The sequence below is a fragment of the Microcaecilia unicolor genome, chromosome 1 (assembly GCF_901765095.1).
Source record: "Microcaecilia unicolor chromosome 1, aMicUni1.1, whole genome shotgun sequence".
Lineage (NCBI taxonomy): Eukaryota > Metazoa > Chordata > Amphibia > Gymnophiona > Siphonopidae > Microcaecilia > Microcaecilia unicolor.
In genome coordinates, this window is record NC_044031.1 from 141686775 (window position 1) to 141712438 (window position 25664).

General features: G+C 45.5%; 1 protein-coding gene across 4 annotated transcripts in view; it reads left to right on the top strand.

Annotated features, from left to right (window-relative positions):
• GLCCI1 (glucocorticoid induced 1) overlaps positions 1–25664 on the top strand; it is a 183147-nt gene that overhangs the window by 132000 nt on the left and 25483 nt on the right. For 2 of the 4 annotated variants that reach the window (XM_030200993.1, XM_030200984.1), the window contains exon 6: positions 14389–14629. In XM_030200993.1, coding sequence (XP_030056853.1) covers positions 14389–14629 — 241 coding nt within the window. The remainder of the gene's footprint in view (positions 1–14388; positions 14630–25664) is intronic. The other 2 variants (XM_030201012.1, XM_030201003.1) reach the window with 1 other exon arrangement.

Below are 25664 nucleotides of genomic sequence, written 5' to 3' on the forward strand. Positions count from 1 at the left end.
ACATATTTCTTTTCCTTATATCTTATTATGCATTTGCAGGGGTATCTTAAAAAAAAGGTACCCACCCCCCAAATGCAAAATTTCAGGTTTAAGAAGCAGGAATTCTTTCCTCCTCCGTCGTGTCTCTTTCGAGACGTCGGGAAATAACAGCATTTTAAAGTCCATAAAAGGTTTATCCTTGTTTCTAAAGAACATACGAAAAATCCATTCAGTATCAGAAGTTTCAAGCAAAAGAGAACCATCTATCGGATTTCCATTTAAATGATTCAGTTCCTTCCCTGGGATATAATATGCCTGAGTAAATGGTGGTAAATTCTGCTCAGGTAAAGCCAAAACTTCCCGCATATAGCGTTTTAACATTTCAAGAGGAGCGAGCAACAGTCTTTACTGTAGGAAAATTGACTAATCTCAAGTTATGATTTTTTTGTATAATTATCGAACATTTCCATTTTCAGCCTAAGATCTGTCAAGTCTCTTATCATTGTAGGATGTATCGTTTCAATCTTCAGAATTCTCTGATCCATTTTTCCAACTTCGTCATTTATATCCTTAATCTCTTCTTTTTTTTGTAAATCCGTTTCTAACAACTTTATTTTTGGTGAAACATCATTTATTTGTTTTAAGAACGTTTGTCCCAGGTTGGAAACCAAGTCCCATAACGCTTCTAAAGTTACTTCTTTCGGTTTTACTAATAACTCTTTAGGAATTTCAAACCTTTCAGAAGACTGCATTCGGATCTCACTCTGTCCCTCCGCTCCTCTCTCCTCTCCCCGCGGCGGTTCCGAGGGCAAACAGACCTCCAGTCCCTTCTCAAGTTGGAGCGAAGCCTCTCCTTGACTTACTTCGGGGTCCATCATGCCCTCCGGCGAGGACCCCGTTGTCTCTGAGAGAAAGGAACTTGCGCCTATCAGCTGGGGAGGTGGAGTGCGTGTAGCGGGATTCACGGTAGTTTCAAGTCCAGGGGAAGCCGAAAACTCCCGCTCGCCGGTGTTCCCTACTGGAGACGTCCCGCCTTCTTGACCAGCTCCTTGTGGTCTCACAAATCGGTCCATAGGTCCAGTTAAGGAGGGAGGTAGCGGGGAGGCTCTGACCGCTAGTCTCCCTCTGCGTTTTGGCATTTTCTCCACAGGAAAATCAAGACTCACAGCGTCTTAGTAGGGTGCCCTCAGCGCTTTGCATTTGACTTGACATTGCTTATGCTGTTTATTATTTTCAGTCTGTTCCTTCTTCCATTTTTTGAAGGATTTTCTTTTAGCTCTAATAGCTTCTTTCACCTCACTTTTTAACCATGCCAGCTGTCATTTGGTCTTCCTCCCTCGTTTTTTAATACACGGAATATATTTGGCCTGAGCTTCCAGGATGGTATTTTTGAACATACATGCCTGATGTAAATTTTTGACCCTCGCAGCTGCACCTCTTTTTTTTTTTTTTTTTTTCCCACTGTTCTTCTAATTTTATCATAGTCTCCTTTTTGAAAGTTAAACGCTAACGTATTGGATTTCCTGTGTATACTTACTCCAAAGCTAATATCAAATTTGATCATATTATGATCACTGTTATCAAGCGGCCTCATCACCATTACTTCCTACGCCAGATCATGTACTCCACTAAGGACTAGGTCTAGAATTTTTTCTTCTCTTGTCAGCTCCTGTACCAGCTGCTCCATAAGGCAGGCCTTGATTTAATTAAGGAATTTTACCTCCCTATCATGCCCTGATGTTACATTTACTCAGTCAATATTGGAGTAATTGAAATCGCCCATTATTATTACATAGTAGATGACTGCAGAAAAAGACCTGCATGGTCCATCTAGTCTGCCCAAGATAAACTCATATGTGTATACCTTACCTTGAATTTGTACCTGTCTTTTTCAGGGCACAGACCGTATAAGTCTGCCCAGCAGTATTTCCCGCCTCCCAACCACCAGTCCCGCCTCCCATCACCGGCTCTGGTACAGACCGTATAAGTCTGCCCTCCCCTATCCTAGCCTCCCAACCACCAACCCCTCTTCCCTCCACCTGCTCCGCCACCCAATTTCAGCTAAGCTTCTGAGGATCCATTCCTTCTGCACAGGATCCCTTTATGCATATCCCACGCATGTTTGAATTCCGTTACCGTTTTCATCTCCTCCACCTCCTGCGGGAGGGCATTCCAAGCGTCCACCACCCTCTCTGTGAAAAAATACTTCCTGACATCTTTCCTGAGTCTGCCCCCCTTCAATCTCATTTCATGTCCTCTCGTTCTACCGCCTTCCCATCTCCGGAAAAGATTAGTTTGCGGATTAATACCTTTCAAATATTTGAATGTCTGTATCATATCAACCCTGTTCCTCCTTTCCTCCAGGGTATACATGTTGAGGTCAGCAAGTCTCTCTTCATACGTCTTGGAACGCAAATCCCATACCATCCTCGTAGCTTTTCTTTGCACCGCTTCCATTTTTTTAACATCCTTCGCAAGGTACGGCCTCCAAAACTGAACACAATACTCCAGGTGGGGCCTCACCAACGTCTTATACAGGGGCATTAAAACCTCCTTTCTTCTGCTGGTCACTCCTCTCTCTATACAGCCTAGCAATCTTCTAGCTACGGCCACCACCTTGTTGCACTGTTTCGTCGCCTTCAGGTCCTCAGATACTATCACCCCAAGATTCCTTTCCCCGTCCGTGCCTATCAGACTCTCCCCGCCTAACACATACGTCTCCCTTGGATTTCTACTCCCTAAGTGCATCACTTTGCATTTCTTTGCATTGAATTTTAATTGCCAAACGTTAGACCATTCTTCTAGCTTCTTCAGATCTTTTTTCATGTTTTCCACTCCCTCCGGGGTGTCCACTCTGTTGCAAATCTTGGTGTTATTGTTTTTTCCCCAGTTTGTTATCCTCCCTAATTTCCAATAGCATTTCTACATCTGTCTGTTTGACCTGGCCAGGCGGACGGTAGTACACTCCTATCACTATCCTTTTCCCCTTTACACAAGGAATTTCAATCCATAGGAATTCCAAGATGTGTTTTGTTTCCTGCAGAATTTTCAATCTATTTGATTCAAGGCCCTCCTTAACATACAATGCTACCCCTCTACCAAGTTGATTCACCCTATCACTACGATATAATTTGTACCCCGGTATGACAGTGCCCCACTGGTTATGCTTCTTTCACCAGGACTCAGAGATGCCTGTTATATGTAATTTTTCATTTAGTGCAATATACTCTAACTCTCCCATCTTATTTCTTAGGCTTCTGACTTTCACTTATAGACATTTCAAACTATGTTTGCTGTTTCTATTTACATCATGCTCAGTACTTGACGGTATTAATTTGCAATCTTTTGTCTGATTTTTAGTTTTATTTAAGGACAGCTGATCAACTAGAGTCTCTTTTCAACCTCACTATCGGAATACCCTATCTTCCCTGTTTTGGTGATATCTTTAATAGAGGAGTGTGGTAGCCGTGTTAGTCCATTCTTAAGGTTATCAATAGAAATCAAACAAAATAAAACGTAAAAGAAAATAAGATGATACCTTTTTTATTGGACATAACTTAATACATTTCTTGATTAGCTTTCGAAGGTTGCCCTTTTTCGTCAGATCGGAAATAAGCAAATGTGCTAGCTGACAGTGTATATAAGTGAAAACATTCAAGCATTACTATGACAGTCTGACAGGGTGGGAGGATGGGGGTGGGTAGGAGGTATGCATGGGGACATCACAGCATATCATTGATATTCTAACAGGATGGGTTGCGCAGCATTTTACAGGACCAGGACACTGTACCAGTGACTTCACAGTGAGAATCCTGAAAGGTAACTTTAAAACCATACAAGAACGTAAGACCTTTGAAGTCAGAATGATTGAATATTTTAACACCCAACAGAAAGGACTTAACAAGGATCTGGGGTTCCTAGCCCATTATAAACCATAAAGCTGTATGTCTCTGTTGATCACCCCGCCCCTCACCTATCCACACCCATCCTGTTAGAATATCAATGATATGCTTTGATGTCCCCATGCATACCTCCTACCCACCCTCATCCTCCCACCCTGTCAGACTGTCATAGTAATGCTTGAATGTTTTCACTTATATACACTGTCAGCTAGCACATTTGCTTATTTCCGATCTGACGAAGAAGGGCAACCTTCGAAAGCTAATCAAGAAATGTATTAAGTTATGTCCAATAAAAAAGGTATCATCTTATTTTCTTTTCCATGTTTTATTTTGTTTGATTTCTGGTGATATCTTTGAAAGATACCTTATTCTCCGAGGACAAGCAGGCTGCTTGTTCTCACGACTGGGGTGACGTCCGCGGCAGCCCCCACCAACCGGAAATAAGCTTCGCGGGACGGTCGGCACGCAGGGCACGCCCACCGCGCATGCGCGGCCGTCTTCCCGCCCGTGCGCGACCGCTCCCGCCAGTTACTTTTTTTCCGCGACTGAGAGAGTTGTGTTTTCCCCTCTCTCTCGTTTCAGCCGCCGGATTTTTTCGACCGCGTTACGCGGATCGTCGCTTTTGGCCTGTTCGGCCTCTTCTTCTTCTTCTTTCTCTTTTATTAAAAAAAAAAAAAAAAAAAAAAGAATTTTGCGCGTGTGGAGCACGCGCTCCTTCTTTTCCCTCGCTTTCTAGCGGGGACGCCTCGTTGCGGCCTAGTGGCCGCTCGGTCGGTTACAATTTTCGTGGTGTGATTTTAGCCACCATTGCCGACTTTGACTTCGCCGACGCGATTTTTCCGTCGATGTCCTCGAAGGTCCCGAGTGGATTTAAAAAGTGTGGTCGCTGCGGCCGGCCGATCTCGCAGACCGACACCCACGCTTGGTGCCTCCAGTGCCTCGGGCCGGAGCACAATCTCAAGTCGTGCGTTTTGTGTCTCGGTCTCCGGAAACGGACTCAGGTTGCGAGGCAAGTTCTGCGGGACCGTCTTTTTGGAACTTGCGCCGGCCCCTCGACGTCGACCTCGACGGCATCGGTATCGAAGACCGGTTCTTCGGTACCGGTATCGATGCCCGAGACATCGGCACCGATGGCAGCGACCCCAGGAGAACAGGTCCCGTCGGCCCGCCGGTCCGCCGGCGAGAGTGGGGTAGAGAGACCGCGTGGGCAGTCGGCCCCGGTCACTCCCTCAACTCGTGAGCCACGGGACCGAACCCTGTCGGACCCGGTACCCCGAGACCGAGGGGGATCGACCTCCTCCTCCTCCATGCCCTCCGGCACCGGTGACGTGCACCGGAAAAAAGACAAGAAGCGCCGTCACCGGGAGCCCTCGGTGCACCCTGAAGAGGAGTCGACGCCGAAGCGTCATCGCAGAGAGGAGAGATCTCCGTCGGTGGTGGAGGTACCGACACGTCGGGGTTCCGGCACCTCGGTGCCGTCTCCTGGCCCCCAGCAGCTTCCGGCACCGACACCCTTACCGGCCCCACCGCTTTTCCCGGCAGCGGGCCTGGACGAGTGCCTCAGAGCCATCCTTCCGGGGATCCTGGAAGGGCTGATGCGCCAGGCTGTGCCGGCGCCGGGGGTGCTTGCGCCCTCGGCGCCGATGACTGTGGCGCCGGCGAGCTCTAGCCCGGCGCCGGGGCAGTCGACACCGCCGCCGCTTGCGGTGCCGGTCTCGACAGCCACGCAGGTGGAGTCCCCGTCGACGTCGATGGAGGGAGCTCCGTCCCCGCCGGCGCGGGAGTCCACCGCTCGACGACACCGAGACCTCGGTGCCTCGACGTCGAGCCGGGCCCGGTACCGGACGCAGCTACATGAGCTAATGTCCGATACCGAGGATGAGGACTCGTGGGGGGAAGAGGAGGACCCGAGATATTTCTCCTCAGAGGAGTCTACGGGCCTTCCCTCGGACCCCACGCCGTCACCGGAGAGGAAGCTCTCACCTCCTGAGAGTCTCTCCTTTGCCTCCTTTGTGCGGGATATGTCTATAAGCATTCCCTTTCCCGTGGTCTCTGTGGAAGAGCCGAGGGCCGAGATGCTCGAGGTCCTCGACTATCCATCACCACCTAGAGAGTCCTCCACGGTACCGCTGCACAATGTCCTGAAGGAGACGCTGCTCCGGAACTGGGTGCGACCACTAACTAATCCCACCATTCCCAAGAAAGCAGAGTCCCAGTACAGGATCCACTCTGACCCAGAGCTCATGCGGCCCCAGTTGCCCCATGACTCAGCGGTCGTGGATTCTGCTCTCAAGAGGGCACGGAGTTCGAGGGATACCGCCTCGGCGCCCCCGGGGCGGGAGTCTCGCACTCTGGACTCATTTGGGAGGAAGGCCTACCAATCCTCCATGCTCGTGACCCGCATCCAATCTTACCTGCTCTATATGAGCATCCACATGCGGACCAATGTGCAACAGCTGGCGGACCTGGTCGATAAGCTCCCGCCGGAGCAGTCCAGGCCTTATCAGGAGGTGGTCAGGCAGCTGAAGGCGTGCAGAAAGTTCCTGTCCAGGGGGATTTTTGACACCTGTGACGTGGCATCTCGTGCTGCGGCCCAAGGTATAGTGATGCGCAGGCTCTCATGGCTGCGTGCCTCTGACCTGGACAACCGCACCCAGCAGAGACTGGCTGACGTCCCTTGCCGGGGGGATAACATTTTCGGTGAGAAGGTCGAGCAGATGGTGGACCAACTGCATCAGCGGGAAACCGCTCTCGACAAGCTCTCCCACCGGGCGCCTTCAGCACCCGCCCCCACGGGTGGGCGTTTTTCCCGGGCACGGCAGGCTGCACCCTATTCTTTTGCGAAGCGTAGGTACAACCAGCCGGCCCGAAGGCCTCGTCAGGCACAGGGACAGCCCCAGCGCGCTCGTTCTCGTCAACAGCGTGCGCCTAAGCAGCCCCCTGCGCCTCCACAGCAAAGCCGGGGACGGGCTTTTGACTGGATCCACGGGAACATAGCCGCCCTACAAGTGTCCGTACCGGACGATCTGCCGGTCGGAGGGAGGTTAAAATTTTTTCACCAAAGGTGGCCTCTCATAACCTCCGACCAGTGGGTTCTCCAAATAGTGCGGTGCGGATACACCCTGAATTTGGCCTCCCTGCCTCCAAATTGTCCTCCGGGAGCTCAGTCTTTCAGCTCCCATCACAAGCAGGTACTTGCAGAGGAACTCTCCGCCCTTCTCAGCGCCAATGCGGTCGAGCCCGTACCACCCGGGCATGAAGGGCAGGGATTCTATTCCAGGTACTTCCTTGTGGAAAAGAAAACAGGGGGGATGCGTCCCATCCTAGACCTGAGAGGCCTGAACAAATTCCTGGTCAAAGAAAAGTTCAGGATGCTTTCCTTGGGCACCCTTCTGCCAATGATTCAGAAAAACGATTGGCTATGTTCCCTGGATTTAAAGGACGCATATACTCACATACCGATACTGCCAGCTCACAGACAGTATCTCAGATTCCGTCTGGGCGCACGCCACTTCAGTATTGTGTGCTGCCCTTTGGGCTCGCCTCTGCCCCACGAGTGTTTACCAAGTGCCTCGTGGTGGTAGCGGCCTATCTACGCAAGCTGGGAGTGCACGTGTTCCCATATCTCGACGATTGGCTGGTCAAGAACACCTCGGAGGCAGGAGCCCTCCGGTCCATGCAGTGCACTATCCAACTTCTGGAGCTGCTGGGGTTTGTGATAAATTACCCAAAGTCCCATCTCCAGCCAACTCAGTCTCTGGAATTCATAGGAGCGCTGCTGAATTCCCAGACAGCTCAGGCCTACCTTCCCGAAGCGAGGGCCACCAATCTCTTGACCCTGGCTTCGCAGACCAGAGCGTCTCAGCAGATCACAGCTCGGCAGATGTTGAGACTTCTGGGTCATATGGCCTCCACAGTTCATGTGACTCCCATGGCTCGTCTTCACATGAGATCTGCTCAATGGACCCTAGCTTCCCAGTGGTTCCAGGCCACCGGGAATCTAGAAGATGTCATCCGCCTCCCCACCGGTTGCCGCACTTCACTGCTCTGGTGGACCATCCGGACCAATTTGACCCTGGGACGCCCATTCCAAATTCCGCAGCCCACGAAAGTGCTGACGACGGATGCATCTCGCCTGGGGTGGGGAGCCCATGTCGATGGGCTCCACACTCAGGGTCTGTGGTCCCTCCAGGAAAAGGATCTGCAGATCAACCTCCTGGAGCTCCGAGCGATCTGGAACGCACTGAAGGCTTTCAGAGATCGGCTGTCCTGTCAAATTATCCAAATTCGGACAGACAATCAGGTTGCAATGTATTACGTCAACAAGCAGGGGGGCACCGGATCTCGCCCCCTGTGCCAGGAGGCCGTCGGGATGTGGCGTTGGGCGTGTCGGTTCGGCATGCTCCTCCAAGCCACGTACCTGGCAGGCGTAAACAACAGTCTGGCCGACAGACTGAGCAGAGTCATGCAACCGCACGAGTGGTCGCTCCATGCCAGAGTGGTACGCAAGATCTTCCGAGCGTGGGGCACCCCCTCGGTGGACCTTTTCGCCTCTCAGACCAACCACAAGCTGCCTCTGTTCTGTTCCAGACTTCAGGCACACGGCAGGCTAGCGTCGGATGCCTTTCTCCTCCATTGGGGGACCGGCCTCCTGTATGCTTATCCTCCCATACCTTTGGTGGGGAAGACCTTACTGAAGCTCAAGCAAGACCGCGGCACCATGATTCTGATCGCGCCCTTTTGGCCCCGTCAGATCTGGTTCCCTCTTCTTCTGGAGTTGTCCTCCGAAAAACCGTGGAGATTGGAGTGTTTTCCGACTCTCATTTCGCAGAACGACGGAGCGTTGCTGCACCCCAACCTTCAGTCTCTGGCTCTCACGGCCTGGATGTTGAGGGCGTAGACTTCACTGCGTTGGGTCTGTCTGAGGGTGTCTCCCGGGTCTTGCTTGCCTCTAGGAAGGATTCCACTAAAAAGAGTTACTTTTTCAAGTGGAGGAGGTTTGTCGTGTGGTGTGAGAGCATGGCCCTAGAACCTCGTTCTTGCCCTGCACAGAACCTGCTTGAATACCTTCTGCACTTATCAGAGTCTGGCCTCAAGACCAACTCAGTAAGGAATCACCTTAGTGCGATTAGTGCTTACCATTATCGTGTGGAAGGCAAAGCCATCTCTGGAGAGCCTTTAGTCGTTCGATTCATGAGAGGCTTGCTTTTGTCAAAGCCCCCTATCAAGCCTCCTGCTGTGTCATGGGATCTCAACGTCGTCCTCACCCAGCTGATGAAACCTCCTTTTGAGCCACTGAATACCTGCCATCTGAAGTACTTGACCTGGAAGGTCATTTTCTTGGTGGCAGTTACTTCAGCTCGTAGGGTCAGTGAGCTTCAAGCCCTAGTAGCTCATGCTCCATATACCAAATTTCATCACAACAGAGTAGTGCTCCGCACCCACCCAAAGTTCCTGCCGAAGGTGGTGTCGGAGTTCCATCTTAACCAGTCAATTGTCTTGCCAACATTCTTCCCCAGGCCGCATACCCGCCCTGCTGAACGTCAGTTGCACACATTGGACTGCAAGAGAGCATTGGCCTTCTACTTGGAGCGGACACAGCCCAACAGACAGTCCGCCCAATTGTTTGTTTCTTTCGACCCTAACAGGCTAGGGGTCGCTGTCGGGAAACGCACCATCTCTAATTGGCTAGCAGATTGCATTTCCTTCACTTACGCCCAGGCTGGGCTGACTCTTGAGGGTCATGTCACGGCTCATAGTGTCAGAGCCATGGCAGCGTCGGTGGCCCACTTGAAGTCAGCCACTATTGAAGAGATCTGCAAGGCTGCGACGTGGTCATCTGTCCACACATTCACATCTCATTACTGCCTCCAGCAGGATACCCGACGCGACAGTCGGTTCGGGCAGTCGGTGCTGCAGAATCTGTTTGGGGTGTAAATCCAACTCCACCCTCCAGGACCCGAATTTATTCTGGTCAGGCTGCACTCTCAGTTAGTTGTTCTTCGTAGGTCAATTTCTGTTATACCCTCGCCGTTGCGAGGTTCAATTGACCTGGGTTCTTGTTTTGAGTGAGCCTGAGAGCTAGGGATACCCCAGTCGTGAGAACAAGCAGCCTGCTTGTCCTCGGAGAAAGGGTATGATACATACCTGTAGCAGTTGTTCTCCGAGGACAGCAGGCTGATTGTTCTCACCTTCCCTCCCTCCTCCCCTTTGGAGTTGTGTGTTTCATATTTTTTGCTAGTCATTCAACTGGCGGGAGCGGTCGCGCACGGGCGGGAAGACGGCCGCGCATGCGCGGTGGGCGTGCCCTGCGTGCCGACCGTCCCGCGAAGCTTATTTCCGGTTGGTGGGGGCTGCCGCGGACGTCACCCCAGTCGTGAGAACAATCAGCCTGCTGTCCTCGGAGAACAACTGCTACAGGTATGTATCATACCCTTTCTGAACCATTCGCTTTTGAGTGACTGTTGGCCTTCCCCAGGTTCTAGTTTAAAAGCTGCTCTATCTCCTTCTTAAAATGCTGATGCCAGCAGCCTGGTCCCACCCTGGTTACGGTGGAGCCCATTCTTTTGGAATAGGCTCCCCCTTTCCCAGAATGTTGCCCAGTTCCTAACAAATGTAAACCCCTCCTCCATGCATTATCGTCACTTCCACACATTGAGATTCTGGAGCTCTGCCTGTCTCTTGGGCCCTGCACGTGGAACGGGTAGCACTTCAGAAAATGCTACCCTAGAGGTTCTGGATTTGAGCTTTCTACCTAAGAGCCTAAAATTGGCTTCCAGAACCTCTCTCCCACATTTTCCTGTGTTATTGGTACCTACATGTATCAAGACAGCCGGCTATGCCCCAGCAGTATCTAAAATCCTATCCCAGTTCCGCTAGAATCCTTAAGACTTCCTTGCCATGGTCAATGGCCTAGGAGGGCCTGATGTGTAGGAGGGCCTGATGTGAAGCAGCCTGTCTTTGGAGGCTTGGAAGATGGTCTCACAGCTCTGATTTTTGAAGTCTAACATCAACCGTTTTCTGACCATGGCTCCCCTCTCCTCAAACGGGAGGTGAAATTCCTTAGAATGGTAGGGGCACGTTTAGGCTCCCATCTGGTTCAGGTAGGGATCTGCCTGTGCATAGTGTTCCATAATGTATGCAAAGCTGTCAACTGTCAGCCCTAGTGGGATGTCACTGATTCACTCATGCAGTTTGATTCTTGGACAGGACATTCACTTGATCATCCTGTTATGGTCCTAGGTTCTGCTTTTAGACTGAAAGTTACTCTAGAAATTTCCTTTCTAGTGCCCATGAGAGCTCTTCAGACTCCCCTCAGGCTCCCCTCTCCTCAAGTCGCTTCACTGGCTCCCTATCCATTTTCGCATCCTGTTCAAACTTCTTCTACTAACCTATAAATGTACTCATTCTGCTGTTCCCCAGTATCTCTCCACACTCGTCCTTCCCTACACCCCTTCCCGTGCACTCCGCTTCATGGATAAATCCTTCTTATCTGTTCCCTTCTCCACTACTGCCAACTCCAGACTTCGCGCCTTCTGTCTCGCTGCACCCTACGCCTGGAATAAACTTCCTGAGCCCCTACGTCTTGCCCCATCCTTGGCCACCTTTAAATCTAGACTGAAAGCCCACCTCTTTAACATTGCTTTTGACTCGTAACCACTTGTAACCACTCGCCTCCACCTACCCTCCTCTCCTCCTTCCTGTACACATTAATTGATTTGATTTGCTTACTTTATTTTTGTCTATTAGACTGTAAGCTCTTTGAGCAGGGACTGTCTTTCTTCTATGTTTGTGCAGCGCTGCGTATGCCTTGTAGCGCTATAGAAATGCTAAATAGTACTAGTAGTAGTAGACTGGTACTGCGAGCAGTTGGTTGGGCAGGAGGGTTGCGCACTCAGTCCTTGTTCAATTCACCTGTCCTTCTGTGGCAGAGCTGATTTCTGCTGTCTCTTGGTGGATTGTTGTGGACTGCTACATAGTCAGCAAGGAGCCATGTTAATGTTTTGTATGGCCTTCGGTTCCTGCTCATGTCCAAGTGAGTCATATCAGGGTCCCTGAGGGGGTTCTCACTTTAGATGTCCTGTTTGGGCTGGTATTAATAGTGGATTTCTTTCCAGATGGTTTTCTGCTAAGAAAAGGATTCTAGTTCTGGAGCTGCCCAAGCTTTGTCTCCTGGCCTGGAGTCCTTCATTAGTTCTCAGACTCCAGGCAAACATGCAGGATCAGAGGATGTTCTTAGCACCCAAGTTGCCTATGTGAAAGCCTGTTCTTCCTCCCTCCCTATATCATTTATCTGGACTGGTCTAGCAGGATGATATGGCAAGTGGAATGTGTCTTTCTATGCTGATTTCCTTTCCTTGAATCCTGCTAGACCAGTCCAGAACCTACTTGGGGAAGGCTATGGCGAGCCTCCTCTTATGGGTCTTTCAGCAGGTACTAGCACTTCCATTTGTTTTTCAGAAATTCCTGTGGATAGAAATGGAAGGATTTCTCAAATCTTTGTTCAGGGGGAAGGGTATGAAATAGATTTGCATGCACTAGCTCCGTTGTATGCAAATCTATTTCACGCATTTTCTTTGTGGGTATCCTGAAAACCTGACTGGCTGGGTGTGTCCCATGAACTGGGTTGAGAACCCCTGTACTAAACTAATGTAGTTCAAGGTGGTTGGGTATAAAGCATTATGTCCAGTAGAACTGATGTCAGCTGATAAAAGTACCGACTACAAATACCACAATGTATGTATTTAGATGAGTTCAAAAATCAGTACTGAATGTATGCCCTTTCAAACTGGATGAATTGGCTCCTCGGGATTTTGTTTTCAATGTAGTCTGTCTAAGAGTGAAGGAGGGAAAACAGCAAGTGGAGCAGTAGCCTAATGGTTAGTGCAGTGGCCTGAGAGCCAGGGGAATTGGGTTCAATTCCCATTACAGCTCCTTGTGACTCTGGGCAAGTCAACTTAACCCTCCATTGCTCCAGGTACAAAATAAATACCTGTATATAATATGTAAACCATTTTGATTGTAGCCACAGAAAGGCGATATATCAAGTCCCATCCCTTTTCCTGTTTCCAAAGGGGCTCATGGAGGGAAGGTGGTATTCACTTAATTCATCTTAAGAAAATAGTTATTGATTTGTTGAGCTAGTAAATGGTTCTGTACTAGAGAGTTGCATGGGAACAGAAATCTTACCCGTCCCACCCATCCCCGCAAGAATTTAACCTGTCCCCTCCCGTCCACACAAGAATTTAATGGTACATTTAAAAAAAAAAAAAAATTTCCGGTCGGCTCTCTTGGTCTCTCCCTGGTTTCAAGCCACAGCACTTCAGGCAAGGAAGGAACAGAAGTTGGAACTTGAAACACTCTGGTGTGCAGATGTAAGATTTGTGTCTGATTCACTGGCATTGTGTGCTGAGAGGTCGCCACATGCACGTGCCAGTAGGTCAGGTGGCATCTGATGCTTCTGCCTGTGTCAAAACTGAGGTCTGCTCATCAGCCCGGTAGCAGAGAGGATTAATAGCACATAGTGAAAGCAGATAAAAACCTGAACGGTCCAGTCTGCCCAATTGTCATGCTCATTATCCATTCATAATTAAATCAACAGTGAATGTGATATTATATTTTTGATTACGGTCTTTCTTTGGTGTTTCTGGGACATAGACCATAGAAGTCAACCCGGCCCTATCCTTATGTTCCAACTGCTGCAGTTGTCGTCGAAGCCCACTCCAGCCTATTTGTCTTCTCATTTGTTTGAAACAGTAAAAGTCCAGCACTGTCCTCATGTTCCAGTTATTAAAGTTTGTCTAAGCCATTTCCAGCCCATCCTTAACCAGATTGCCGTATATGAGAGACAGACCATACAAGTGTGCCCGGTATCGGTCCTAGTTCATCACAGCTAGAGTCACCATCTAAGCATCAGTTGACACATCCACACACATGCAGCCATTTAAGTTTAGGGTTTTTATAACTTCCATTTTCTAATTAGAGATCCTCTGTGTTCTTCCTATACCTTTTTAAATTCTGTCACCATTTGTGTCGCTACCACCTTCTTAATGGAAACTTTCCACATCTGTGCTGTTAAAGCAAGGAGTAGGAGGAGACAGCACTCAAAGAACTTGGTACTTGGTAAGTGAGAGGCTGATGCAGGTGCAGCGTACACTTCCATGGGAACCCCGCAGGAACGGCTTCCGTCCCCAGGGGAACCCCGCAGGAACGGCTTCCGTCCCCAGGGGAACCCCGCTGGAACTGTTTCCATCCTTGGGTTCTGCAGGATTCTCGCAAACCCCATTCCCGTGCAGGTCTCTTTTCTGTACCCTACATAGGCTGTATTGGCAGGAAACCTACAGAAAGAACATGTGCAAGTAGGGAAAAAAAAAGTATTTGCAGGGTTGGAAGTAGGAATGCATTTGAATTGTCAGTTTTAAGTTAGTGCTGCGTTTACAAAATTAGTAATAAAACATGACCATTGAACTAAACTTGATTATATTTTCTTCTTTTGTCTCCATTGTAGGCTGTGGAAGTTCCTGATGGTCGCAGAGCCCCTTTACCTCCCCAATATCGCAGCAGCAGCACACGCAGCATTGACACGCAGACTCCATCTGTCCAGGAGCACAGTAGCAGTTGCAGCAGTCATTCACCATGTGTCTCCCCGTTTTGTCGTCCTGAATCTCAGGATGGGAGCCCTTGTTCAGCAGAAGACTTACTTTATGACAGGGAAAAAGGTGAGAGTGGAAAAGCTGGAGCATGTGCAGGTGTGTTGTTTAACTTGAATACATAATTGTGGTTCTGTATCTTTTATTGTAGCCTACTTTATTTTGGATTGGGGAATGAGGGTATGTATTTTTGCTTGCTTATTTATCTATTACATGATTTATTATTTTTTTTTCTCTTTTTTGACTTTTACAAACATCTGTTATACATAGCAAAGGAGCATAGCAAATGACAGCAGCAATTTATATGGGAATAATCTTCAGTATTTTTATGGTAGCGCATCTGAGGCCTAATTTGCTAAGGCAGCACTTCCCAAACCATTCTTGGGGACCTTACAGTTAGCCTGTTTTTTCTGATATCCATAGTGAATGTACTTATGAGAAATTTGTATACTTTGGAAACAGAGCATATGCAGATTTACCTTAAACATATGTCAGGATCCTTCCAGGACCCTCACTACCCTGTACACTCCTGCATTCAGGACCATACCAACTAGATGTAGGAAGGAGACCAGTACCATTTGTGACCAAATGGTATGTATGTCATCTACTTGTGCACCAGGAAAACTAAATTGATTGCATTGTGGGTCTTTTGGACTATGGTAGAGTGATCCACTGCCAACATAACTCTTTATGTTGGATCCTTGCAGAGTTTTAGCAGTAAGAAAGGAAGACTATGCACAAGGTTGCTTATCAAGCTTTAATCCAAATAACCATTGCAGAAGTGACATTACTGAAATTAAAATAGTAGGGCAATATTCAAAAGATTTGTCTGAGTAACTTCAGGAAGTTAACTGGACAAATTACATTTTGGCTGTCCCACCCCTCAGGTCAGTTTCTCTCCTCACATGCTATTCTTGACCCATTACAATCTGGTTTTCGCCCTCTCCACTCAACCGAAACTGCGCTTACTAAAGTCTCCAATGACCTATTACTGGCTAAATCCAGAGGTCAATATTCCATCCTCATTCTTCTTGATCTTTCCGCTGCTTTTGACACTGTCGATCACAGCATACTTCTCGATACCCTGTCCTCACTTGGATTCCAGGGCTCTGTCCTTTCCTGGTTCTCTTCCTACCTCTCCCTCCGCACCTTTAGTGTTCACTCTGGTGGATCCTCTTCTACTTCTATCCCTCTGCCTGTCGGCGTACCTCAGGGTTCTGTTCTTGGTCCCCTCCTCTTTTCTATCTACACTTCTTCCCTTGGTTCATTAATCTCATCCCATGGCTTTTCCTACCACCTCTATGCTGATGACTCCCAAATCTACCTTTCTACCCCTGATATCTCACCTTGCATCCAAACCAAAGTTTCAGCGTGCTTGTCTGACATTGCTGCCTGGATGTCTCAACGCCACCTGAAATTAAATATGACCAAAACCGAGCTTCTCATTTTCCCCCCCAAACCCACCTCCCCGCTCCCCCCGTTTTCTATTTCTGTTGATGGCTCTCTCATTCTCCCTGTCTCCTCAGCTCGAAACCTTGGGGTCATCTTTGACTCTTCTCTCTCCTTCTCTGCTCATATCCAGCAGACCGCCAAGACCTGTCGTTTCTTTCTTTACAACATCCGTAAAATCCGCCCCTTTCTTTCCGAGCACTCTACCAAAACCCTCATCCACACCCTTGTCACCTCTCGTTTAGACTACTGCAATCTGCTTCTTGCTGGCCTCCCACTTAGTCACCTCTCCCCTCTCCAGTCGGTTCAAAACTCTGCTGCCCGTCTCATCTTCCGCCAGGGTCGCTTTACTCATACTACCCCTCTCCTCAAGACCCTTCACTGGCTCCCTATCCATTTTCGCATCCTGTTCAAACTTCTTCTACTGACCTATAAATGTATTCACTCTGCTGCTCCCCAGTATCTCTCCACACTCGTCCTTCCCTACACCCCTTCCCGTGCACTCCGCTCCATGGATAAATCCTTCTTATCTGTTCCCTTCTCCACTACTGCCAACTCCAGACTTCGCGCCTTCTGTCTCGCTGCACCCTACGCCTGGAATAAACTTCCTGAGCCCCTACGTCTTGCCCCATCCTTGGCCACCTTTAAATCTAGACTGAAAACCCACCTCTTTAACATTGCTTTTGACTCGTAACCACTCGCCTCCACCTACCCTCCTCTCTTCCTTCCCGTTCACATTAATTGAATTGATTTGCTTACTTTATTTATTTTTTGTCTATTAGATTGTAAGCTCTTTGAGCAGGGACTGTCTTTCTTCTATGTTTGTACAGCGCTGCGTATGCCTTGTAGCGCTATAGAAATGCTAAATAGTAGTAGTAGTAGTAGTAGTAGTTAACTTTTGTCCAGACCAGTGGTTCTCAAGCAAGTCCTTAGGACACACCCAGCCAGTCAGACTTTCAGAATACCCACAATGAATATGTGAGGTAAATGTGCATGCACTCCATCCATTGTATGCAGATCTGAGGCAGTGCATGCAGATTTATCTCATGCATATTCATTGTGGATATCCTGAAAACCTGACTGGCTGGGTACCTCAAGGACTGGGTTGACAATCCCTGGTCCAGATAAATCACATAGGAACAAAAGTTAAACAGTTAATTATGGGAGGAGAGACAGGCATGCTCATGGAGTGGTTAAACTTTCCTAATTTAAATTTAATTATAGCATTTATATTCTGCTTCATCAGCATACCAGTTTAAGGAAGATCAGAAGGCAAATATAGATACAAATTGAACATCAAAATAACAATTACATTGATGAATTGGACAAATTTGAATAACCTACATTAACATCAATAATCACAATCATAGAACTGAACTAGAATTAAACATGATTACATAATTAAAAATATCTAACCAATAAATCATTTATTTGTCAGATATTTTGCAAAGAGCCAAGTTTTTAATGATTGTCTAAATTATGTGATGATAAAGATCTAATAGACATTGGTAAAGAATTCCACTATTGTAGTCCACTACCTAACAAAGTTGTCTTATATGTTTCCTGAAGTCTAACAGTGTTCATAGTGGGGATTTGCAAACGTATTTGGTTTCTAGAACATAAAGATCTAGCAGACAAATATAGGGAGACAAGGAGGTGTATTTTCAAAGCACTTGGACTTACAGAGTTCCTTAGGTTACTGTGTAAATCTAAGTGCTTTGAAAATTAGCCCCAAGTTGACACAAAAATGTTGGGGCTATCCCATGTAGAATTTTAAAGATAAACTTTGATAATTTGAATAATATCATTGTCCTTAATGGCAGCCAATGTAATTGTATCAAATAAGGACTAGTATGATCATTCCATTTTTCTGCTAAGATTAACTTGGCTGCCACATTCTGTAATACCTGAAGTCTGTGCATCAGCTTCTCTGGTAGACCCAGTAAAACTAGATTATCTCAGATTGTGTAATACTTTCCTAACAATCACATCCACATATGAATTCACAGGTCAACTATGACTTTACCATTACCCCTAGATTATTTACCTTATTCTATAATTACTCATTATTCAGAGCTAAGATTGGATTGGACTGAGGTTGAGAGTGGTTGTCTCCCACCCAGAGGAATTTAGGGTAAGGGTAATGCATTTGATACTTCCTTTCTGTGGTACAACAAAAGTGGTTTACATATTATATACAGGTACCCACTCTGTCCCTAGTGGGCTCACAATCTAGGTTTTTTTTGTACGTAGGGCGATAATGGGTTTTCTGGATTTATTTTTTATGTTTCAACTGTTTTTTATTATGAAAGAAATCAACATATCCACATCTTATAGACATTATAGAACTAATACAAGTATTTTTTTGTTCCTCCATTATCTTGTAACAGCATAATAAAACAATAATTATCTTACACAAGGATAGTGTGTTTCTTTTTCTTTCTCTGTGTGTTTCATTAATTTGTATTATCCATGAATTCAACAGAACATTGCATTATTGTCAACATCTAACATAACCAAATATTGTGCCACCTTCATTATCCGATATTAGTACAACAAATCCATTATTAGTTCCCACCATAGTATAATGTTGCATTCTTCCATCCTTATACCTACTATTTCCCTTTCCCCCTTCCCACCCTCCCTGCCCTCTTATTCTTCATGGTTCCCCCTGTAACCTATAAAATTCCCCATACTTTCCAGTATCGCATAAAGTCCACTCATAAGGTATTAATAATCAGACTTCGCCCTTTCTGCGTCATTTTTTCCAAGTAGCATCCCCAGATTTTAAGAAATCTCGTTTTTCTTTTATCATTTCCTTTAGCCTCTTTTGCTTCCCAAACCAACAATTGATGTACCTGATTACGCCAATGCCAGAAATTTGGCGGGTTGTGTGTAGTCCAGTGCTGCATAATACATTTCCTTGCTATCAAACATAATTTGCGCTTTAGCAATACTTTATCTGCATTTAAACTCGATTGTACCTCCTTCATATCCAATATGAGATGTAATGGATTCATATCTACTCTACTACATAACATGCCTGTAAGATAGTTAGTTATTTGTCTCCAATATCGTTGTATTAATACACATTTCCACATCGCATGATAAATGGAGTTCTCGGCATTATGACATTTTACACAAAGAGCTGTTTCTATACCCCCTGCTTTATACAATTGAACCTGTGTAAAGTATGCCCTGTGTATCATTCTAAATGCACATTCCCTATAATCATTTCCCCCTATCAGGCATGGAATACTTTTGATTTGTGCCATTATATCCCAGGATTGCAAGTTCCTTCCCATATCTTTTTCCCATTTCTGTTTCAACAAAGTCATCTCCTTCGCAGGAGTTAGGCTCCATAGTCTCTGATATAATTGCGATATAGAAGGGGCATTTTCTGTAATTTCCTCAAAGAAGGTAATAATTTTATTACCTAACCTAATTATAAGTGCTTCTTTATTTAAATTTTGTATGTAATGTTTAAGCTGATAGTGCGCATAAGTATCTTGCCATCCAGGTTCCTCTTGATGAAGCAGCTGCGGCAGTGGCTTAATATCCCCATTCTCTCCTAGTACGTCTGCCAGGGTTTCCACACTTATCTTTCCCCAGTCATCAAAGATTTTGTTCTCCATTCCTGGTTGGAAGGCCGGATTCCCTCTAATACTTATTAACTCCGTTATTCTCGAGTCTCCGCCTAATAGTTTGCCTATAAATTTCCATACCTCTCTCATGGGTTTAAGTAAAATATTGTGCCTAATTCTAGGAGGAGTTTCCCCGCTCCGCAAATGCATTAGGGTAGTAAAGTGATATGGGTTAAATAATGCATCTTCCATCTCTATAGGTGTATAGTCGGAAGCATGAAATAATCTATCTCTCACCAGTCGCAATAAACATGCCATATTATAATATTTAAGATTGGGAATTCCCAAACCCCCCTGTCTCCATCCTCCCAACATGTATTTTTGTTGTATTTTAGCTTTTTTCTTAGCCCAACAGAATCTGAGCAGCATTCGGTATAAGCGCTTTATATCTTTCTGCAACAGGGCTATTGGTAAGATCTGCAACATATATAACCATCTCGGTAAGATCACCATTTTAAGAAGGTTGATCCTCCCTATGAGCGAGAGTGTTAGCGTGCCCCATGATGCCAACTGCTGTGCTGTCTGTTCCAGTAATTTTTCAACATTTAAATGATATAGCTCTTTTGGTCTGGCCGGCAACTGTATACCCAAATATACAAAAGATTTATGTGCCTGCTTCAAAGGGAAATCTCCCCCCCATAACTCGTGTATGTCCACATTAATTTGAAGCGCTTCTGACTTGTCTATATTCAGTTTGAAACCCGAATAATCTCCATATTCTCTGAAAATTTGTAAAAGATTCTCTAGAGTATCTTTTGGCTTCGTAATAATCATTAACAAGTCATCCGCAAATGCAGCTATCTTAAATTCCTGATTTTTAATATGTACCCCTGTTATCGCTGCACAATCATGTATGTCTCTAATTAATGGGTCTAATTGAAGTGCAAATAACAGAGGCGACAAAGGACAACCTTGTCTAGTTCCCCTAGTGATCTGAATTTCCCCCGATATATTTCCATTTACCAGCACTTGTGCCCTTGGGTTATGATATAGTGCTCTAATTGCCTGCACAAAGGTGCCATTAAATCCATATTTCTGTAGCACCGAGTATAGAAAGGGCCATTCCACTCTGTCGAATGCTTTTTCTGCGTCGAAGCTGATCATCACAGCTTGTTCTTTGGAGTGACCTAGTCCTTCCAATGACGCCAAAATATTCCGCAAGTTTTTTGTACTTGTTCGCCCTTGGACAAAACCCACCTGTGCTGGATGAATTAGATGAGGCAATATCCCTCCTAATCTTTTGGCCAATATTTTTGCAAATAATTTTGCCTCTTGATTAATTAGGGAAATGGGTCTATATGATGTAACCAACTGTTCATCTCGTTTTGGTTTAGGAAATACTACTATCCTAGCTAAATTCATATTATCAGACAAGGCCCCCTTCTCTATCCAGTCATTGAACATTTCAGTCAAGGTAGGGAGAATCGAGTCCCCCATCATCTTATAAAATTCTGCTTTAAAACCGTCTGGACCTGATGCCTTGCCTGATTTACTTTGTTTGATTGCCCATCCTACCTCGTCTTCACTAATCCTAGCATTTAGCCGCTTTCTGTCTCTACTTTGCAGCCTCGGAATGTGAACACCCTCTAAGTAAGACTCCCCCTGTAGCTCGTCTTGATCTGCCCTCTTATAAAGTTCTTGATAAAAATTTTGAAAAGCTTGTCGAATTTCTTTATTAGAGTGTATGAGTTTCCCATTTTTTTGTTTAATAGTTGTTATATTTCGGGAATTAACCTTAGATGCTATAAGTCGAGCTAAATATTTGCCCCCTTTATTCCCGTGCTTGTAAAGTTGAAAGCGATAGTAGGCCTGAGATTTCACTTCTCTCTCATGTAGTTTGGCATTTAAAGTTGCTTGTATGGTCAGAATCTCTTGTCTGATATCATTACTAGGGTTCATACCGTATTGGCGGTGTAATTTACCTAAAAGTTGTTCTAGTCTCATTATTTCTCTGTCTCTCATTCGTTTATAGTGCGTGACATAGCTAATTATTTCCCCCCGCAACACCGCTTTCGCTGCTTCCCAGTAAGTGCTGATCTCATCCACTGAGCCTTCATTAAAATGCTTAAATTCTGCCCATTTAGCATGTAAAGCTCCCCAAATCTTGCATCTTTAATTAAGTATGTTGGAAACGTCCAGCTTTTTAGCAAGTCTTCATCCTCTCCTCCCTTCCATGTCATTCCGACCACTGAATGATCCGATATGACACAGGGATCTATGTGTACCTCAGTAATGTCTGTTATTATAGTTCGTGATACCAGCAAGTAATCAATTCTTGATGCTGACCCATGTGCTCTAGATTGGTGTGTGTATTCTTTCTCCATAGGATGCAAGGTGCGCCAGACATCTATTAAATCTAATATTTCACATAAATCCGGTAGACCCCTAGTATCTATTTTTCTTATCTCCTTAGGCGGATGCGATCTATCCATATTCGGGTCCCAAGTCATATTGAAATCTCCTCCCATCACTAGGGGCAAGTTTTCCAGTTGAGTGATTTGGGAAAGCAATTTCTTATAGAATTTTAAATCTAACACATTAGGAGCATAGACATTTCCCAAAATTATAGTTTTTTTATTAATGGTTACTATGCTTAGCACAAATCTACCCTCTGGGTCTGAAATAGTTTTATGTATCTTGATTGCTAGCCCTTTCCGAAAAAGTATGGCTACTCCCCCTTTTCGACCCATTGCCGCAGCTGCCACACAATCTGCCACCCACCATTTGGCTAATTTGGCATGCTCCTCTGCTGACAAATGTGTTTCTTGGAGCATTGCAATATCTGCTCTTATATGTTTAAGATGGCGCAATATTTTTGATCTCTTGATGGGGGAATGTATTCCCCCCACATTCCAGGATGCTACCTTAAGTAGTTATCATTCATATAGCGATTTTCCATCATCTGATTACCTTTTACTATCAAGAGTAGCCAGCCCAGCCTCCAACCACTCCTGTTCATACCCCATGTTCTCATTTTCATATTTATTTGCGTCTGTAGGTTACATTGAGTTACTCTCTTCCCCTTCCCCCCCTTACATTGTCTTGTAGTTATCTGTTCCCTAACCTCCCCCCTCTCCCCATTCCCCCCCATTAGCCCTCTCCTTCCCGTAGGAAGCAGGTCACTTTCAACGCTCCTCCTCCCATTATTTGTATCCGTCCCTTTTCTGCTCGTTCTTCCATTAATGATACATGTATGTGTGAGTAAGTATTACCTCTTTAACATTCAGTCCCCCAACACATTTGACATTTAGATTTGCCATTCTCTACAATTATTAAGCAAAAGCAGTATTATTAGTCATAAATAATCTTATGATTATCAGATTCTTTCAAACTAAGCTTGTTATACTTTTAAATCTAATGTAACTGATTTCAGGCTCTACGACTTATATGACCTGCAGTGTCAACTTGTTATCAACAACAGTAGTATCTTAACCTTATTATACTATATCTATTATAACATATTTTTATGATTGTGTGAGTATGTATTACCTCTTTATCATTCAGTCCCCCATCTCATTTGACTTTTAAATTTGCCAGTCTCTACAATTGTTAATCAAGAGTAGTATTAGTCTTATGAGATCTTAGTGTTGTCAGATTCTTTCAAACCTAGATTGTAATACTTTCAAATCTAATTTAACTGATTTCAGGCCTTGCAGCTTACATTATCTGCAGTATCAAATATCTAACAACAAAAGTAATATCTTAATATCCTTATACTATATCTATTATAACATACTTTCCTAATATCCAAGATTCTTGGCCACTTTTCATGCTTAAATCGTCCTTTCCTGTTATCCTGTTTGTGTTTCAATTGGCCCTCTAATGGTTTCAGTGTGCATTATGTCCACCTTAAATCCAATTTGTGTCGCTGTTCAGTGTGTCCATTGATAGTCTCTTTTATGTATCATCTGCCCCAACATCCTCTGTTTATAATTCTCATTTCAATTATAGGTCTCTTCTTTATACTTTTTTCTCAAGCATTTAGCGAAGTCAGTTAGAAAATGTCTTTTTTTCAGCAGTGCAATCCTTAGCTCTCAAGTTTCCGGCCTCTCTTCCATCTGTTGCACAAATAGTTTTGCTTCTTCCATAGTGGTAAACAACTTTGTGCCCGAAGAATGAATGATTCTCAACTTTGCAGGGTATAATAGCGCAAACTTAATCTTTTTATTCACCAACGCTGAGCATATCGATGAAAACTTTTTTCTTTGCGCCGCCACCGCCGATGAATAATCTTGAAAGCAAAGAACTTTGCGGTTCCCGCTGTATAGTTCTTTGCCGTTGCGCAGGGCTTGCAGTATGGCGTTTTTGTGACTGAAATTGAGAATTTTGCAGATGACTACACGTGGTCTTCCCTCCACCACGTTCTTCGGCCCTAGTCGATGTGCACGCTCGATTCTTAGCGGCCCCAACATCTCAGGTAACTCCAGTTCTGCTGTGAACCACGTTTCAAGAAATTTGCTGAGTTCACGATCTCCTTGCCCTTCAGTTAGTCCCACAATTCGGAGGTTGTTCCTCCTCGACCTATTTTCTAGGTCTTCGAGTTTGTCGTCGTATGAGGTAATTGTTTTCTTCAGTTGATTTATCTCTGCTTCTAGTACAGTGACTCGGTCTTCCGTTTCACTGGCCCGCTGTTGATATTGCGCCATATCCGTTTGTATTTGGGCTATACTGTTATTAAGGGATTCCAACTTGTTGTCCAGGGAACTCAGTTTTTTATCTAATATTACCTCTAGCGCTTGTGTAACTTCTCCCACAATTTCCGCGGCCCAGGCGGACCCCACCTCCGACGTTCCCGGGCTCACCGGCGCCGCCATTTTGTCTCCAACTAGGCGAGTTTTTTCTTTTTCTTTTCTTGTGTTTTTTGTCGCCATTGCCGTAACCTTCTGCACTCAATCCGTTCACTGTGAGTTCGGCTATTGTTCGCTCTCAGTTAGCAGGATGTTAATCTTTGTTTGCAGCGATTTTTTGCCTAGATGTTTGAGGAGAAGGCAGGAGCGATCCAACTAGCGCCCACTCCCGCTCATAGCGTCACGTGACCCCCTGGATTTATTTTTTAATATTTCAACGTTTTTTATTGATGATGTACCACGTCAAACAAAACCAATAAAGTCAAACATTTTGTAAACATTCAGTCATGTCATAATTGTACATATGCATCTAGTCTAACATCATCAACATTATTTTACATCCTTTCCTCCTCTTCCCCCCCCCCCCCCCCCAACCTCCCCTTTTAATGGTAATTATACTAGCAATATCTATTACAGGTCTTAACCGGTCCAAAATCCGGAGCAGATATCTGCTGGATGTCTCACTATCTAGGACGTATCCAATTTGTTAAGCACTGCACTTCTAGTCTTGTGGGTTCTGGATTTATTTTTAAATCATTGATTTTCTGAGGTCAAGCAGGAAATTCTTTTTACAAATGAGTGTCATCATCCGATGTATCTCTGGCGTGGATGCTACCCAGCATTCAAGAACTTTTCTCAAAGCCTTTGGCAGTGCTGTGCATACTTGGGTTCCTTTCCTGTCCAGTGTAAGCACGTGGGACCAGCAGTCTTGTTTTCTGCAGAGTAGAGCAGTTGCGTTTGTTGTCCTCAGTGCATCTCTTATTCAGAGTTCTGATGCCTTCCCAAGCATCCTTTTTTCATTTATTTATTTAGTTTTCTCCCCTGTTGTTTTTTCTTAGCATTTTCGGCCAGTTTGTTTCCTTTCATTTGTGTGCATCTCCTTTTGGCCCTCTTAGGCCTGAGAACCTGGTCTGGTTTCCTTTTGTATAAAAAAAAAGGAACCATTTAATTTCGCTTTGGCTATTTTCCCAGTGGTTTAAAAAAGTGTACTAGCTGCAGCAAGATGATTTCTGTGACTGATGCACGTAATTGGTGCTTGCCATGCCTAGGACCTGATCACTCAGCCTCTGTCATCTGTGTTCTAAAATGCAGAAGAGGATTTAGTCAAGCTTTGGTGCTTCTATATATGGTCCATCGACTTCGGCATTGGATGGAGGCATCGGTCTTTATAGCTGGCAGAGATGCTTTGGACAT